This window comes from Littorina saxatilis, linkage group LG9, assembly GCF_037325665.1.
Source record: "Littorina saxatilis isolate snail1 linkage group LG9, US_GU_Lsax_2.0, whole genome shotgun sequence".
NCBI lineage: Eukaryota > Metazoa > Mollusca > Gastropoda > Littorinimorpha > Littorinidae > Littorina > Littorina saxatilis.
The window spans coordinates 24,302,473-24,319,972 of record NC_090253.1 but is presented as its reverse complement, the minus strand read 5'-3'; the positions used below and the strand labels follow the sequence as shown (position 1 = coordinate 24,319,972).

At 45.9% G+C, this 17,500-nt stretch overlaps 1 protein-coding gene across 1 annotated transcript in view; it reads right to left on the bottom strand.

The window, feature by feature from the left end:
* LOC138975669 (uncharacterized) overlaps positions 1–14,874 on the bottom strand; it is a 17,261-nt gene extending 2,387 nt beyond the window's left edge. Inside the window, exons 1-9 of the mRNA XM_070348403.1 lie at positions 12,385–14,874; positions 10,958–11,100; positions 10,214–10,505; positions 9,577–9,802; positions 8,872–9,043; positions 8,145–8,392; positions 6,592–7,511; positions 5,265–6,055; positions 1–3,058 (exon numbers count right to left, since the gene is read on the bottom strand). The exon at positions 1–3,058 is cut by the window's left edge and continues 2,387 nt beyond it. Coding sequence (XP_070204504.1) covers positions 2,908–3,058; positions 5,265–6,055; positions 6,592–7,511; positions 8,145–8,392; positions 8,872–9,043; positions 9,577–9,802; positions 10,214–10,505; positions 10,958–11,100; positions 12,385–12,582 — 3,141 coding nt within the window. The 5' untranslated portion in view covers positions 12,583–14,874 and the 3' untranslated portion in view covers positions 1–2,907. The remainder of the gene's footprint in view (positions 3,059–5,264; positions 6,056–6,591; positions 7,512–8,144; positions 8,393–8,871; positions 9,044–9,576; positions 9,803–10,213; positions 10,506–10,957; positions 11,101–12,384) is intronic.
* Between the last annotated feature and the right edge of the window lie 2,626 nt (positions 14,875–17,500).

Below are 17,500 nucleotides of genomic sequence, written 5' to 3'. Positions count from 1 at the left end.
TAACGAATCCATTTCTTAAAAAAAAACACTACTTGCTTTTACGAAGCTAATTGGGTTTTTTTGGTTTTTTTAACGAATCCGTTTCTTAAAAAGCCAGTACTTGCTTTTACGAAACTAATTTTTGGATTCTGTTAATGAATCCATTTCTTAAAAAGCCAGTACTTGCTTTTACGAAACTAATTGTTGGATTTTTTTTAACGAATCCATTTCTTAAAAAGCCAGTACTTGCTTTTACGAAACTAATTTTTGGATTTTGTTAATGAATCCATTTCTTAAAAAGCCACTACTTGATTTTACGAAACTAATTCATCAAAAACATCCCGCTGTGCACACAGATCCACACAGTGACTGATTACTTTTGGTATGTAACCAGGGATAGCCAAATCCCAAAAGTTTAACTCGCCAGCCGGGCGAGTAACTGCAAGAGAGTCATTAGCCCGCCAGACATTTCGCTGGCCCGGTGCATGTCAAAGTTGCTCCATCTGATTTGAAACTCGATATTACAACCAAAAATGTTCCATTTGACCCGAATTTTCACTGGCCAGCCGGGCGGTTTCTACTAGCCCGGCGGATGTTTTACTCGCCCCTGGCGACCGGGCGGACGATTTGGCCATCCCTGTTTAACCAAAAGGAGGGATGGTCTGATCCCTCGTAAAAGTCTAGGCAGATCTAAAGCTGTGAGCCGAACAGTCTTCGCGGAGAGGAATGTACCTTTAAAGAAGGAAAAGATCGCAAAGGGGCATGTACATTTGGAGTGAAACGTGTACACACTAGCCTCCCTCAATATAAGCTCACCCGTTTTCTACAGCAAAAGTCACTTTGAGAAAACGATGATGAATTGCAAACACATCTGTCTTCAAATCCCGATTATGAATGACAAAATGATAGGATGATACACAAGTATTCAAAATACAAAAAAAGGCTCGTGTTCAGACAAAATGTCCTCAGGTGTGCATGCATAAATATGTCAAGGCTGAATTCAATGGACATGTACACAAGATTGAGACACGTAGGTATATTATCGCATGCTGTTTATGCTGCGCGAAAAAGTCAAAATGTGTATCAAAATCGCAGCAAACTATGAACACAAAACACTGTGTCACCAATACTGTAGAATACACAAGCAGATTCACCGTACTGTCTGCACCCAAGCAAATCACCATGGTTTTTTTCACGTCCCCTTCACAAGGTTGCAGAGATTCCGTGTGGCCGAAGACATCCGACTACAAACCCCCACCCACCATCAGTCAAGTTTCAAGTTTCAAGTTTCAAGTTTATTGGTCCATAACCCATGGGGGCATTTTGAACAATAAATACAATCAATACAATCATGATATATGCTAATATAATAAATAAATAAAAAAAATAAATACAAAATAAAAAAATAAAAAAAAAATTATGAAAAACTGTTACAAATTCTATTAGTAAAGTCCAAAATATTCTTTAGCAATTTCTTTTTCTTAGTAGCAAACAACTTTTTAAATTTAAGTGCATTAGGTTTTTTCCAATAGTAAGGTGGTAACAAATCAGCTCTTTCTTCTTTGAAAAAATCACAGACAAATAAATAATGGAATTCATCACCTATGTCAATAGAACCAACTCCCAACATGGCGTTCCGCAGCTCCTTCACTGGAGTGTTTCCAAGCTAACCTTGGTTGGAGTGCCAGGTTCATCCTCCCTGAACACTGATTGCCACAGCACTGTGTATATTGTTTTAAACTTTTACTGAGCCTGGGCCACCCACAGACCCAATTTGACCAGCTCTACCCAAAACTCCACTTGCTGAACTTTAAACGTCCAAAAGGACCCAGTTCATAATGTTGATGAATAATAATAAAAAGCTAAGCTCCATGGCAACCTGGAAAAGACAGCCTCGTTCTTGGCCCACATTAGTCTGACGACGAGACAAGTCAAGTCAAGTCAAGTATTTTATTGTTTTAGGCCCAGAGGGCTTTGAAATAAAGATATAACTTTACAAGAGTGAAATGCAAAAAAAGATGAAGACTTCCCCTCACGTACAGTTACTAAGCCTTAACCAGTCAGTTTCTTTCGGGTTCACTTACCCTCGGATTAAGGGTAGAGCCCTCGTACGTGCTAACCTCGCCAGCCATTGCAAAATTCGTTGCGCAAAACCCCTTTGTTTCGTTTTAAAGTCCCCTTAAAGTAAAGTGACTAAATCGGAGCCAGTCATTCTCTTTTATATTTACTTGCTCTCGGCGTAGGCGTATGTAGCTAAAGGCTAACCTCTCCAACTCTGCACGAAACAACTCTGGGGCTTCGTTGTGCAAACCAGCTTAATGTCTTGTTTTCACTTCCTCTCAAAGTGGATTTAACAAAAGCAGAGTTAGTCATTCTGTTTTCCTTTCACTTTCTATCTGACGTACATCACTCTTGCCTTACTCGCCAGCTCAGCACGGAACAACTCTGGCGATATTCGTCGTGGAAATCATCCTGCCTCGTTTTCACTTCACGTGAAAGTATATTTGCAAAGCAAGAGCCAGCTGTTAGTTCTGTTCCGTGTTCACTTTTCCTCCGAGTATAAGTACACCACTCTCGTTCCAAACGCTCAAGCTTTGTATGGAACAACTCTGGCGATAATCGTCGCGCAAGCTATCTTGTTTCGTTTTCACTTCTACTCGAAGTAGAATTACAATGCCTAAGAGCCGGTAATTCTGTTCCGTGATCACGTCCCCTCAAAGTAGAGGCACATCACTCTTGTTAAACTCGACAGCGCTGTGCAGAACAACTCTACCGCTATTCTTCGTCGAACACCATCAAATGTCAACCACATCGAGCGCTTGTCACAGCGGAGAACACGGAAATAGTGCCCCAGGCTTACGCCAATCTGCTGCAAACTCTTTCTTTGACCACACGTGACCATTCAACGAATGGTGAATCGCTGGCTGATCAAAGGGGTTGGGATACCATGGCCACCCGTTTAGTCTTTGGCAGGGTGGGTGGGGGTACCCGCTTTGCATCTGCGGGAGTAAGATGGACGGGTGGCGGGGACACTTTATGCTGAGGTGTCCTGGGCGCCTTGGGCATAGGGCTGACACACCTGTAAAAAAGAAATAATAATAATAATACGAATATTTATAACGCGCACATATCTCACCAACAGGCGACTCAAGGCGCACATACACTCATTCACACACACGGAGACTTAAAGTCACTAACACACACACACCATCAACCATTAAAATATGTACAGTTATTCAGGGTGGGATGGGGTGGGCAGTGTAGAATGCATGGATTATTTGGAAAAAAGGAATGTCTTGAGTGCAGATTTGAATGATTCGAGGGACTGTTGTTGACGGAGGGGGAGAGGTAGTGTGTTCCATTGGCTAGGTGCTTGGAAAGAAAATGAGCGTTGACCTGCTGTTTTGAGTTTGGTGTGGGGGATGTTCAGCTTGAGGGAGTCGGCAGATGATCTGAGTGCTCGTGAAGGGACATAGAGAGAGAGAGAGTTGGAGAGATAGGCAGGGGCGAGACCATGGAGGCATTTGTAGGTGAGAGTGTTGATTTTGTATGTGATACGGACAGGAACGGGCAACCAGTGGAGCTGATTTAGGAGGGGGGTGATATGATCTCTCTTTTTCTTTCGTAAGACAAGACGGGCAGAGCTATTTTGAATGCGTTGGAGACGAGAGATAGAAGAAGAGGGAAGACCCGCCAAGAGAGAGTTACAATAGTCAAGACGTGAGAGAATGGTGGAAGTGACCAGTTGACAGGTAAGAAGAAAGAACCAAACCAAATAGACTGCTAGCGATCCAGATGGATGCCACACAAAAGTTAGTTATTGGAACTTTTAAGTTTAGAAGTCTAATCACAGATAAGAAAACCAATCTTTTGAAATCTATCGAATCAGGTGACAGTTTATGTTTATCTGAAGATCTAAAAAGTGAGAACTTAAACAAGTTTATTCCCCCCTCTGCTTCTTTACCTCTGTAAACTTGTAGGGGTAGTTATTTTTCGATAATGACCCAGCAACCAAACAAATAACGACCCAGCAACAGCCTGAATCCTCGATAGTGCAATGGGTTGAGAAGTTGTTTTGTTTCGGTACTACTTTTTGCGACTGAAAAGTTCCGAACGCTCTAACGTACGAAGTATACATCTCTGGAGCAAACAATACAAACATACCGCATTTAAATTAACAACTACAGGCCTGAACACATGAATCTTCATATAAAATCCATGAGTTCGGTTGTTTTCTGAATCTAGATTTTCCGTGCTCAAACGTTCATCACAAGCAATTTCCCGCAAGGCAAGTAACTCATACTTTGTCTAGCGACAAGAGTAGTTCCCCTTCTTTTCACTCAGTTTCTTCGACAACAGACTGCAATCCGACGGTCAGTTTTCAACAATATTTCATTTAATAAACAGATCACACGCAACCAAATGCACACATCTCATCAATTTAAACAACATAAAGCGGTTTCATACACTATTTTCCCCAGAAAACTGAACTTCATACAGTTTTTAACGTTGGAACACGGGTGCAAAAGTGACGGTCTGCTAGTCCCATTTGACGAAAGAACATTATCCTAAGCGATACCAAAACATGTACAGAACACACAATATCTGCCTTTGCCGCCACAGCAGAATAACAGCATATCTGTGTACTTGATTTTAGTCCAAAATAGGAAAACTGACAAGAAGTGTTAACAGAATGGAATGATTTGCACGGAACTATACAACCGCGCATTAATCGATCGCCTGCGCAGGTTGACTGGTTGAGTGAATAGGATTCGATCAAACTTTCGCAAAAAAACTCCTCTTTTCTTTGAATAACTGAAGAAAGGAGGAATAAAGAGGTTACACACCTCGTCTCAGTGATTATAAAAAATAATGGTCTCAGTTCGCGGTCATGAAAAAGCTCGCTAAAGCTCGCATTTTTCATGATCCGCTAACTTCGACCATTATTTTTAATAATCACTGAGACTCGGCGTGTAACCTCTACGTATAGACGTGTTGGTGTTACTACGTGACTCATGAAGCACTATCGCGGCAGGTATGATATATGAGAGATGTTTACAGCTATGGAAGCAATCACAAGAGGGTATATAAGCAGATTAAAAAAACTGTCTACAATTTCAAGCGCTTTCAAAATGACACTCAAAACTATGCAAACAAAGAACCCCCAGATCAACACACAAAACCCCAGGAGAATGGATACACTAGCTACTGGAAAGCTTTACTAGGAAGGTCGCGCAAGTCAAAGGAAATCCACATGTGATTTACATCTGTGATATTCAGCATACCTCGGTGGCAACACGTTATCACTGCTGTGAACTTTGTTAGCATGTTTCTGATGATGCTGCTGTCTTTGTTGTTGCTGCTGCTGTTGCTGCATTTGCTGTTGCTGCAGTTGCTGTTGTTTTTGCTGCAGTTGCTGCTGAAGCTGCAAATGCTGCTGATACTGTTGCTGTTGTTCTTGCATAAGTCTTTGCTGCTGCTGCTGCTGCTGCTGCTGTTGTTGTTGTTGCTGTCTAAGTTGCTGCTGCTGCCTTTGTTGTTGAATCTGCTGTTGCTGCAACTGTTGCTGCCTTTGTTGTTGCTGCTGTGACAGCTGTTGCTGCTGAGAATACACATTACTGTCCAGCTGCTCGTGAACCCTGCTGCCCAAAGAGGAAGGCGGTCTGGGCTTGGAGAAAGCCGAGCGAGACAGTTCATCACCGGCTGGAGAATCTACCGACTGTTCCACCCCCTCCCCGTACAAACTCTCCACAGAATCCTCCTCCCCCTCCCCCTCGGCGGACGAGGGTCTGGAGGACGTGGTGACGTCATAGCCCTGCTGGTAGTACGTTCTGGACACGGGGGAGGTTGACATGGCGCGACTCTGGCAGCGGGAAGGGGGGCGGGAGGCGGTGGGGATGAGGGCGGTGGTCTGCATCGTGCTTTCCCCGTCAGAGGGCGCTGGTCTGAAGGTCGTCATGGCAATGTTGTTGTAAGGGTGGGAGTAGGAGGGGAGGGCGTCCTCCGAGAAGGTGGTGGAGGGGGAGATGGGAGGGGAGGAGAGTTCGCTTCGCTCTCGGCGTACCGCGTGAGCCACCTGAAAAAAGGGAAAGAGTACATTGGCTACTAGTGCAAGCAGGTACATGTAACTACTGCTACAGTCTCCAGCAAAGAAGACCAGATCTACAAGCAAGAAGGGTGGTGCCCGAAACATTATCTGTTGAGTACAATGCAGGAAAGACGCTACATATATTTGTTTTCAAACCAGTCTTGTAATCGTTTGTGATGATCTTGGCACAGTTTTGCAGCGCCCATGAAACATTTGGAATCACAGTCAAGGTGAAGACTGAGCTAGATGAAAAGTCTGTTCTTGTTTTTGACACAGAGGCCAATATATGTCAAAACAAGAGAAGACGAAGGGTATGGCAACACAACTCCAAAAACGTGCAGGTCTCTTCTAGAAACTGACCTGAACAAAGCATTTATTAGGAGTCCACAGGCACAGAGAAAAGACAAAACTAAAAATATACATTTGTATGAGTATATATAGAGCTATGTAGGAAGGAGCTATCCCTAGAAAGCAAAACGCTTCTGTCAGGTTTATAAGCAGACTACTTCTGACAGACAACTTACCTTGATGAGATCAGTGGATGAAGCGACAGAGGCGGCGTCCAGTGTGTCATCATCGTCGTCGTCATCATCGTCGTTGTCCTCATCTTCCGTCGCCACGTCGACGTTACCTCCCCTGTCATGGATGCTGGGCCCACGTGACTTCGGTCTGCCCCGCACCGGTGACCTTGACCGGTCGCGCCGCTGTATCCGGGGTGAGGGAGGGGGAGAGTCGGAGGCGTTAAGGAGGTGCATGTGCTCCAAGAGATCGACGGTCTCTGCCAGGGAGTCAGCAGGGACAGACCCCGGCCTGGACACTACCATCTGAGGTCCTGGTGTGGTGCTCCTCTCGGCGTTGTTCTTGTTGTTCCGGCCGTTGTCGTTGTTGTTGTTGATGTTGATGTGGATTGTGCTGGCGGGGGCTGTGCCTGTCCACGAGGCTTCCGAGCCTACTCCTCTTCCTCTCCCTTCTCCTCCTCCTCCTCCTCCTCCACCCCCACCTCCCATTCCTCCGTAAGGCATGGGGCCGTACCTCCCCGTTGCTCCAGAGATTGTATGAACTCGGGTCCTCTGAACCGAGTCATCGAAGTCCTCCTCACTCTCCGCGATGCTCAAGGCACGCATGGACTTGGAGTTGTGGGAAGTTCTGTTAAGAGCGCACGGCTTAGTGTGCGTCAAATTCACAGCCCTAGCTTCCCTGGAACGCTTCCAATCTGACGCAACGCTACTGTTTGCGCTTCGGGTGGCGTTTAGGTTGGCGCTACGGCTGGCGTTTTTGTTGGTGCCCGAACCACCGCAGGATTTGCAGGCAGCTACGACGTTGTTGAAGATGATGGTGACCTCCTCACGCATGAGGTCGAAACTCATGGCCAGTAGAGCGAGTCCTACGATGAGGTAGAGGGCGTTCGTTATAGACTTAGCGTCGCCCGTCTGCGTGCCAAAACCTGTGGGGTGATTGGAAAGAGAATGAATTAGACACATCTTTTTTACTTTTTTCCAAATCACCAGACTTCTTACCCTCCCCCCCCCCTTTCCGTTCTCTCTCTCTCTCTCTCTCTCTCTCTCTCTCTCTCTCTCTCTCTCTCTCTCTCTCTCTCTCTCTCTCTCTCTCTATCTGTCTGTCTGTCTGTCTCCCTTTCTGTCTCTCACTCTATGTAACTAATTACCTGGGATATAGATGCCAAAGCCTCTTTCTGTCTGCCTACCTGCCTGTCAGTCTGTCTGTCTGTCTGTATCTCTCTTTCTCTCTCCATCTGTCTCTCTATTGCTCTCCCCCCCTTATCTCTCACCCACTCTCTATTTACTTTTCTCTCTCTCTCTCACACTCTCTCTCTCTCTCTCTCTATCTATCTCTCTCTCTCTCTCTCACTTTTCCTCTCCTTCTCTCTCTCTCTCTCTCTCTCTCTCTCTCTCTCTCTCTCTCTCTCTCTCTCACTTTTCCTCCCCTTCACTCTCTCCCTCCATCCCTCGCTCTCCGTCCCCTCCCCCTGCCTCTCCCCCCCCCCTCCACCTGCCTCTCTCTCCTACTCCACCCCCTTTACCTCCTCCCCCCTCACCCCTCCCTTCTGTCCACTCACCAGGCACATAATCGCCAAACCCAATGGTGGCCAGGGTGATGAAGCAGAAGTAAGCCGCCTCGGACATCCCCCACGAGTCTTCCCAGTACGAGAAGAGGACCGCCCCCAGGAGGATGTACAGCAGAAGCACGATGACGTTGACGTAGATGGGGACTCGGATCTTCTGCACGTCTTCCCCAGTCTGACCACGCCCTTCCTCCGCCTTGGCCAGGGCTCGCGGGTCCGGTCTTTTGCGTCTGATTCCGCATCTGTGGCCGGCAGGAGTAGAGGGTTAGTGGATGAACGCGTCTAGATGTTTACTTATTGATTGATTGATTGATTGATTGATTGATTGATTGATTGATTGATTGATGGATGGATTGATTGATTGATAGAGAGAGAGAGAGAGAGAGAGAGAGAGAGAGAGAGAGAGAGATGATGATGATGATGATGGAACTTTATTTTTCAAGGATAGAGGTTTAAGGCGACGCCTTTTCTTACAACCGGTCCTTACTTCTAATACAAATATCTAATAAATGATAAATAAGTAAAGCAACATGACAAATAAACAAGTGTATAGGTTAGAGAGAGTTAGGTTAGAGAGAGAGAGAGAGCGAGAGAGAGAGAGCGAGAGAGACAGAGAGGAAACAAATTGTTTACTGTAATGTTTCATCCGTGTCCGTCCTCGCAACACGTATGAGTATATGATATTTTTGTTTCTAAAATGACACAAACTGAATGCACTTACCGGCAGAGGTGACTGAGGGATCTGCAGATCTGTCTGTAGAAGAGGCGAAAGGCGGAGGCCATGATGGAACCGATGTTGGCCAGCCAGATGAACCACAGCGGTATCCCGATGATGGCGTAGAGAATCGTCAGGTACATACCCAGCTCTGTCTTGGGCGTAATGTTGCCGTACCCTGCAAATAGGAAACAATGTTACTGTGGGTGCAGTTCTGGGGTGGTCATCACGAGAAAGTGCCTAGATGGGTGGTAACCATGCAAAGATTGGGTCGGATTGGTTGACATCATTATGCATACGAGTTTCAACTTTATCTGAACCGAACCCGCCCGCTCTTGGTCCCGTGCGGTTGGACCTTTTCTCCTGCATACAACCCCTGGTGTCTATAGCTAGTTTGTGTCATTGTGTGTGTGTGTGTGTGTGTGTGTGTGTGTGTGTGTGTGTGTGTGTGTGTGTGTGTGTGTGTGTGTGTGTGTGTCCCTCTTATCTGTCTCTGTCTCTGTCACGTTCTCTCTCTATCTCTCTCCCTCTCTCTCTCTCTCTCTTCTCTCTCTCTCTCTCTCTCTCTCTCCCTCTCTCTCTCTCTCTCTCTCCCTCTCTCTCTCTCTCTCTCTCTCTCTCTCTCTCTCTCTCTCTCTCTCACTCCCCCTCCTAATCTCAACTCCTTCCTCCTCGCATCCTCAATCTTTCTTATCTGCAACCTTCACCCACCTATCGTAGTGATGACGGTCAAGCTGTACAGCAGCGAAGACGCGAACGTCCATGACGACGCCTCGTGAAGGTCTGCGGTACCGTCCCAGCCCTGTTTGGTGAACTCGTAGATATGTTGCTCGTAGTTTACCATCTCTGTCATTGCCATCCGCTTCCACTGCTCCGGCTCGAAGATGTTCAGCTGCAGGGTCAGGTTCCACAGCGACTCCACCGCCTCTTTGCGAGTCTGCACAAGCGGCAGTCAAAGGTCAAATGCCAAGGTCAAGGCACGAAAAGGTCATGGTAACGGTAGGCTTTTTCTGTGGGTTGAAGGCACAGAAGCGAGCCCACAGACAAAGAGAGAGAGGCAGACAGAATATACAACCAGAAACACCGATAAAAAGAAAGACACAGACACACAAACATGCACTCCCACACACTCATGCCCCCACCCTTCCACACACACACACACACACACACACACACACACACACACACACACACACACACATACACATACACACACACACACACAACACATACATCTCCCAACCCCCCTCTACCAACCGACCCTCTCCCCCACAAACAAACCACCCATCCTCCACAAACCACACCTTTCCCTCTTTAAAGCGCAACGCACAGTACAACCAAAACTCACCACCAAAATGTTCAGCCTGTTGTTCTCTTCGTACGGTTTCTCCAAGTAAACAAACAGGAAGCCTCCTCCTATGGAATACCCCATGACAATCACGGTCAAGCCTATAATGGACACGAAAGCGTGGACAACAATTCTGCACATCTGGCCGCAGGTTTTCTTCTGACCCGGCGGTGGGGGTACGGGCTTAGTGACCGTGGCTTCGAAGCTGTGGAGAGTTGTATGCTCGTTGCTAAACCCTGATGCCAAGGCATCGTGATCTCCTTCGACAATGCTGATATTGTCATCGTCGATCCTGGAAGAGAGAAATTGGTATGTAGAGATTTACGGTGAAAAATGGTAGAGAGAGAGAGAAGAGAGAGGGAGAGAGAGAGAGAGAGAGAGAGAGAGAGAGAGAGAGAGGGGAGAAGGAGAGAAGGAGGAGAAAGAGGAGAAGAAGAGAGAGTGAAGGGGGAGGGGGGGCGAAGACCCCGGGAGGCGGGGGTGGGGGAGGGAGACAGAGACAAAGAGAGATGGGGGGATAGAGAGAGAGGGGGGGGGGAGAGACAGAAGGAGAAAGAGAGAGAGGATGAGAAAGAATGTGTTCCGGTTTAGTGTTTAGTGCAATCCTTGATTCTTAGTAAATGTGATGTATTTTATGTCTGTGGTCGCCTGACACTGCACCGCAATTGAATTGTCCTTGTGTTTATAAGGACAGTACAATTTTGAGTCTGAGTGAGTCTTTTGAGTCAATTAGGTTTGCCTTACCTGGGTATGTCGGTAAGCTGAGACAGTCCTGTGATTCCAGAGCCCATGGTGGCATCCTTTCTTGCCATGCCCCCCGAGGCCGGAGTGTATGCCCCATGGTTGCTGTCTTCCGCTCCTTTCGTCTTCTTCTTCTTGTCTTTCTTCTGCACAGGTGTCAAGTTTTGTTATATAGCTTGTGATTGTTCCATGAGCATGCACAGTGGCTTGTATTATTAGTTCATTCATTCATTCATTCATTCATTCATTCATTCATTCATTCATTCATTTATTCATTCATTCATTCATTCATTCATTCACTCGTTCGTTCGTTCGTTCGTTTGTTCGTTCGTCCGTCCGTCCGTCCGTCCGTCGGAGTTCGTTCGTCCGTCCGTCCGTCCGTCCGTCCGTCCGTCCGTCGGAGTTCGTTCGTCCGTCCGTCCGTCCGTCCGTCCGTCCGTCCGTCCGTCCGTCCGTCCGTCCGTCCGTCCGTCGGAGTTCGTTCGTCCGTCCGTCCGTCCGTCCGTCCGTCGGAGTTCGTTCGTTCGTTCGTTCGTTCGTTCATTCATTCATTCATTCTTTCTTCATTCATCCATTGATTGATTGATCGATTGATTGATTGATTGATTGATAATTGTTTGATTTATGTTCATGTCGGCTTCTAGCATAGGTGTTTGTTCTAATCGTGGCGTTTTAAGTGATGCTTTCTACACCATTATAGTTATATCGTTACAAAGCGTAAAAGCCCACAGCATAAGCGATCACCATCAAAACAACGCATGACAACGTATAAAATATAAAACAGACTGCCATGACATTAAATTGAATCTCTTAGCTTATCTAAGCTAGCCTAAGCTAGGCTGGGCTATGCTAGGCTTGTCCGGGCTATGTGAGGTAAGATAAGACGAAACAGGGACAGATGATGAGTTAGGTTAGGCAAGGCTGGACTGGGCTAGGCTAGGCTAGGCTCATCCGGCCTAGGTGCGGTAAAATACGACACGACGGGGACAGAGGCTAGGTTCGGTTAGGCTAGGCTAGACTGGGATGAGCTTGAATAGGCTTAGCTAGGCTAGGCTAGGGTAATCCGGGCTTGCTGAGGTACGATAAGACAAGATGGGGATAGAGGCTTGGTAAGGCTAAGCTAGCTAGGCTAGGCTAGGTGAATCGGGGCTAGCTGGGGTAAGATACGACAAGACGGGGACAGAGGCTAGGCTAGGCTTGACTGGGCTAGGCTAGGCTATGCTAGGTTAATCAGGGCTAGCTGAGGTAAGATACGACAAGACGGGGACAGAGGCCAGGTTAGGCTAGGCTAGGCTTGACTGGGCTAGGCTAGGCTAGGCTAGGCTTGACTGGGCTAGGCTAGGCTATGATAGGTTAATCAGGGCTAGCTGGGGTAAGACACGGGGATAGCGGCTCTGAAAGGAGTTTTGACCACCAAAGAAAACTCTCACCTTATTCTTGGCTCGTTCATCGTTACTTCCATTTTCCTGTCTCTGTTTCCGAACACAGCAGAGGCAGCAGCCTCCACCCTTCTTCCTCTGCTGAGACTTCCCTGAAGAACTTGCTGCCGGCTGCAGCGGCGTAGTGGCTGTGATGATCTCAGGCTTGTCCTTGGGCAGCGAGGATTCTGTAGGCACCCGTGACGTCATTGTGCCGGAGATGCTTCACATCATCAGCAAGACACAGATGAGGTGATGTCCGTCTTAAGGACAGTCCTGGCACTGAATGTTGGTTCTTGGAGTCATTGACATTATCAAGAAGGGTATAGAATCATTAGCAGACGTGTTTGTGTGACACATGAAATAATCCACAGCTCCTGTCTGCTCTGAATCATGTACTAGCTGGATTCATTCATTTTAGCTCAGCAGTTAATGAATAGTTTGTTTTCCTTTGCAAATACACTCCATAATACAACACCGTCTAAGAAAGCACAGAAATGATGATTTACTGTGGAAGATTATGCTGATGATGATTTGTGTGTTTCAGTGTCATTACCAGTCGTTCATCAAAAGACCAGCTACTAATTGCGTCATTAAAAAAGCTCTCATTCGCTTGGATTTTTTCAGGTGTGTAGCGATGATAAACTGTCTTTGTTCATTCTTCGTTTGCTTCAAATAAGTTTCATTTAGCTTTCCATAACAATGTTCTTGTGTTCATTTTGACGGAAATATTGACACGCAAAAACCCTCTGAACAGCGTCAGTTTACGTCCATAAAGAAGTCACCCAAGCTGAAGCTATTGCTTTATCACAAACAAAGTCTGCTTAAATCGTTTTTTGAAAGGATCAGAATCATGAATCAAGTACGAGTTTGACAGAAAACGTGTTTGACCGGGTAGTGACCGGGTAGGATCCTTTAGCAGAATAAAAGCACCAAATCACTTGCATTCAGCACTCACTGCTTCGCTGTTTTAACCCACACAAAAAACACTTAGTTTTGCCAAAGAACAAATCCCACCGTCGCACTGAGAGGCGGGAAATTATTTTGGTTTGTCTAATCTGCAGACTATGAAGCCCTGTTCATTTACAGAGTAAAGAGGCAAACATGATTGGTGTTTGTCCAATTTCCGAGTCACAAAAACGCTGCCTGCACAGTTGTTGAAAACAAAAACCGCTCAGACGCCAGCCGTCAATTTTTGATTGATGAAGCAGCAACGAAAGTTCGTTCCTCGCAGAGACTGAAGTTCGTCAAATCATGGTGGGAACGAATTACTTCCCCGCTCAGATTTCTCTCTGAAAGGGTTATCGTCCTTTGCTGGAATAACCCGCTCTTGTCTTGGACGAGAGTAATCCTGGGTCCGCCAAACAGGTCATTAATAACTCCAGAATCATGTTGCACTTCAATTTTCTTCTGAGTACGAGATGCTGGAATAAACACCAAAATCTCTTTACGGAGAATAATGCGATTATGGGTTCTGCACTCTCTGTTCTTGAATTCAATTTGGCACAGGATTCGTACAGCTCCAAAATACTTTTTCAGGAGCTCAAACGAAATTATTCACTGTTTCGACTAACGAAGTGTTCAGTCCTCAAAGTATCATTCCTTAGGTTAGTCGAAATTATTTACTGTTTCGACTAAGGATGTGTTCAGTCGGAAAAGTATCATATTCCTCAGCTCAAGTCAAAATGATTCACTGTTTGGGCCTACAACGTATTCAGTCGGCAAAGTACTGTATGAGTCCTACTGAGCTAATAGACACAGAAAGTGACGATTTCCGTTGAAGAAAGAGCAAGTCATTTCAGTAACGAAAGAGACTGAACAGGTGATGCGCTATCGAGACCGAAGACAACTTCGTTCATCTTCTCTCAGATGTCTCCTTTTATCTCTGGCTGTCACCCCTTTCGCTGGATACTTCTTCTTGTTTCTGAGAATCTCTTTTCTCCTTTTTTGGGGGGTCCAGCTTCAACCCCGACGGAGCACGCACTCAGAAATCTATCCGTTCAGTTCAAATATTCTTTCAACGATAAGAATAACGCCAGGCCTCTTTCACACATTGATTGGCGATCGTTAAAACAATGAGAACTCTTTCAAAATTCTGTCCAGCGAACAAACACATTAAAAGCTCTTCGCGTGTTTAATCGACAAAGATCTGTATAATAGTGACAAAACAAAAAGGCTTGCATCCGAGAGTTCACTCGCTCTGCGTTGAATTGTCTCGAGAAATCTATACCGATTTGTATTGAACGGAAGGCGAAATAGAAACAGTCCTTAGTCTGAGTGCCTAATTGTCTCAAAAATCTATCACGATTTGCATTAAACGGAACGCAAAACAGAATCAGTGCATGGTCGAGGTTTGTTCCTGCATGAAAAGAGATATGGGAGGGTGAAGTTCAGGGTCGATAATTCAGCGATCCTTGCAGAGTGGTTGCGCAGACCATCCGGTTAGTTATACTGCGCATCTAGTTCGCCCGTGGTTGTCGTCTCCTGGGTTCGTGTTCGATTCCTGAAACAAAGAGAGCGGTGAAGGTAAAGTATCACAACAGATGAAATTAAGTTGAAACTGTATGTGTTTGTCTGTCTGTCTATATGTCTGCTCCCCCCCATCCCCTCTCTGTCTGTCTGTCTCTCTCTGTCTCTCTCTCTGTCTCTCTGTCTGTCTCTCTCTGTCTGTCTCTCTCTGTCTGTCTCTCTCTGTCTGTCTCTCTGTCTGTCTCTCTCTCTCTGTGTCTCTCTCTCTTTTTCTCTCTCTCTCTCTCTCTCTGTCGCTCTCTGTCTGTCTCTCTCTCTGTCTCTGTCTCTCTTTCTCTCTCTCTCTTTCTCTCTCAGTCTCTCTCTCTCTTTCTCTATCTCTCTCTCTTTTTCTCTCTTATTCTCTCTCTCTCTCTCAGTCTCTCTCTCTCTTTCTCTCTCTCTCTTTCTCTCTCTGTCTCTCTCTCTCTCTCTCTGTCTCTCTCTGTCTGTCTGTCTGTCTGTCTGTCTGTCTGTCTGTCTCTCTCTCTCTCTCTCTCTCTCTCTCTCTCTCTCTCTCTCTCTCTCTATTTCAATCTTTGAGCAAAAAGGAGCTACTAATTGACATGGTAACTTTGATACTAGTGCATACAATATTGAAACAATATAGTATTTTCTTGCATTACCAATATCTCCCGCACGAGTAGTTGTAACTAATACCTCACAAAAACGGATGATATTGAATCCTGAAAACGAACGAAATTTTTGTCACGTACACTATCACTGTTATTAACACCTGTATTCAATTACCATAGTGTTAAACAACGAAGATCCCCAGAAACAACACAACAATTTTACGGATCAGCAGCGAAACTGGGATTTGACAGGATGATTTTCTGTCTGCAAATAGAATGAACACTCAGCTGTCTGTATCGCAACACTGGTTGAAAATGATTACGATTGGATTCAGTGACTTGCGGACGATACTGTTTAACAAAGGACAGTGACAACTGAGGCATTGATCCACGCCTGTCTCTTCTGTTCATAAGCCCCGCCTCCTAACCCCCTTTTCCTCTCACCTGCCCCCCCCCCCCTCCCCTCCCCCCTCTTTCTCTCTCGTGTCCAATCGCCTCCCTTTCCTTCTCCCCTCCAGCCGCTATAACTCTCGCATCCCCCATGCCCCCATCCTTTACCACCTCCCTCCATCCTAATCCAGTACGCAGAACAAAACACAAATTTAACACTTACAGTAGAGAAATCAGTAGAGTTTCACCTGCCTGCTTGCCTAAAGTGTGTTGTGCTACCTGTCCTATTTACACCCAACCTTGTCACACATATCATTGTGCTTGCATTTAATTGCATACATGCATTCTCACACAATTCCTTTCGATCTTATTCACATTTTTCAATATTGCTCATAGCAGGTTAAGAACAGCCGCGAACATTAGTACTTCTGCAAACAAAGCGGTGGGGGTCACACTAAACACATAAATCGAACCGGATGTGACGTTCTGGTAATGAACAATGGTGCCTCTGCTTCCGGTATGCAAAAAGCGCATTAGGCTCCCGTCTGACCTCTGTGACACAGGAAGGTCAATATAACTTGATGTTTCGAGTTGCTGATTGTATCATAGCACGGGTCACGTGGCAGCTGATAGATCTTGCTGCGTTCCCCCCCACCGCATTCTAAGTAGAAACTCGAGTTACCGGCGGGGGTGGAAAGTGGCTGTTCTTTGTTGCTCTTCCTCTGGATCAATTAACGTAACACGCCCCCGTCCCTGTTTCTCTCATTCTCGCGAATTTGTCTCCATGATTCGTCGACGGTTGGTTTGTCAGTTCAGGTTTGTCAGTGCAGGTTTGTCGATACTCTCTCTCTCTCTCTCTCTCTCTCTCTCTCTCTCTCTCTCTCTCTCTCTCTCTCTCTCTCTCTCTCTCTCTCTCTCTCTCTCTCTCTCTCTCTCTCTCCCCCTCTCTCTCTCTCTCTCTCTCCCTCTCTCTCTCTCTCTCTCTCTCTCTCTCTCTCTTTTTCAGTATTATTGACAGTTTAAATGAGCAGCTTAAAGTTGTTTATTTAAATTCTACGGATCAAGGATACTGTTGTCATTGTATCAGTTCGTCAACAATATGTGTCAAAAATTATATTTTGTTCTACTCCGGGGATCACGTAACGCAAAAACAAAACAAGCCTGCTGAAATATTTGCTCTATGAAACGCCTGTAATTTTACGTTTCTACAACACGCCTTGAACTTCACTAGAAATGTAATAAAACACAAAAAAGGTACGACAAAATTCGATTAAATCTAAAATTAAGGCTTATTGTGTTTCAAGAAAACATAACCCAGAAAATCCCAGGGTAGAAATCAGGAGGAAGCTGGAGACTCAGTACTAGCACAAGACGTCTCAATCCCCCCCATGAGAAAACCCTGATCCTCTAAACAAATTACAGAAATCATGTCACGACCAACACACTCAGGTCGCTCGCACCCCGGAGGGCATATGCATAAACCCCCCCAAAACGCCGCGCACTATTTTGTGCCCAATTACTCCGCGCAGCTTCGGCGTATTAAGTCGGGCAGTGGAGGGGTGCTTTTTGATTAGGTGTCAATTCCAGAAAGGTCCCCAAAGCCAGCTGAACCAGCATGCAAGAGCCCCTAGGGGTTCAAGGGGGAGAAAGCGGGC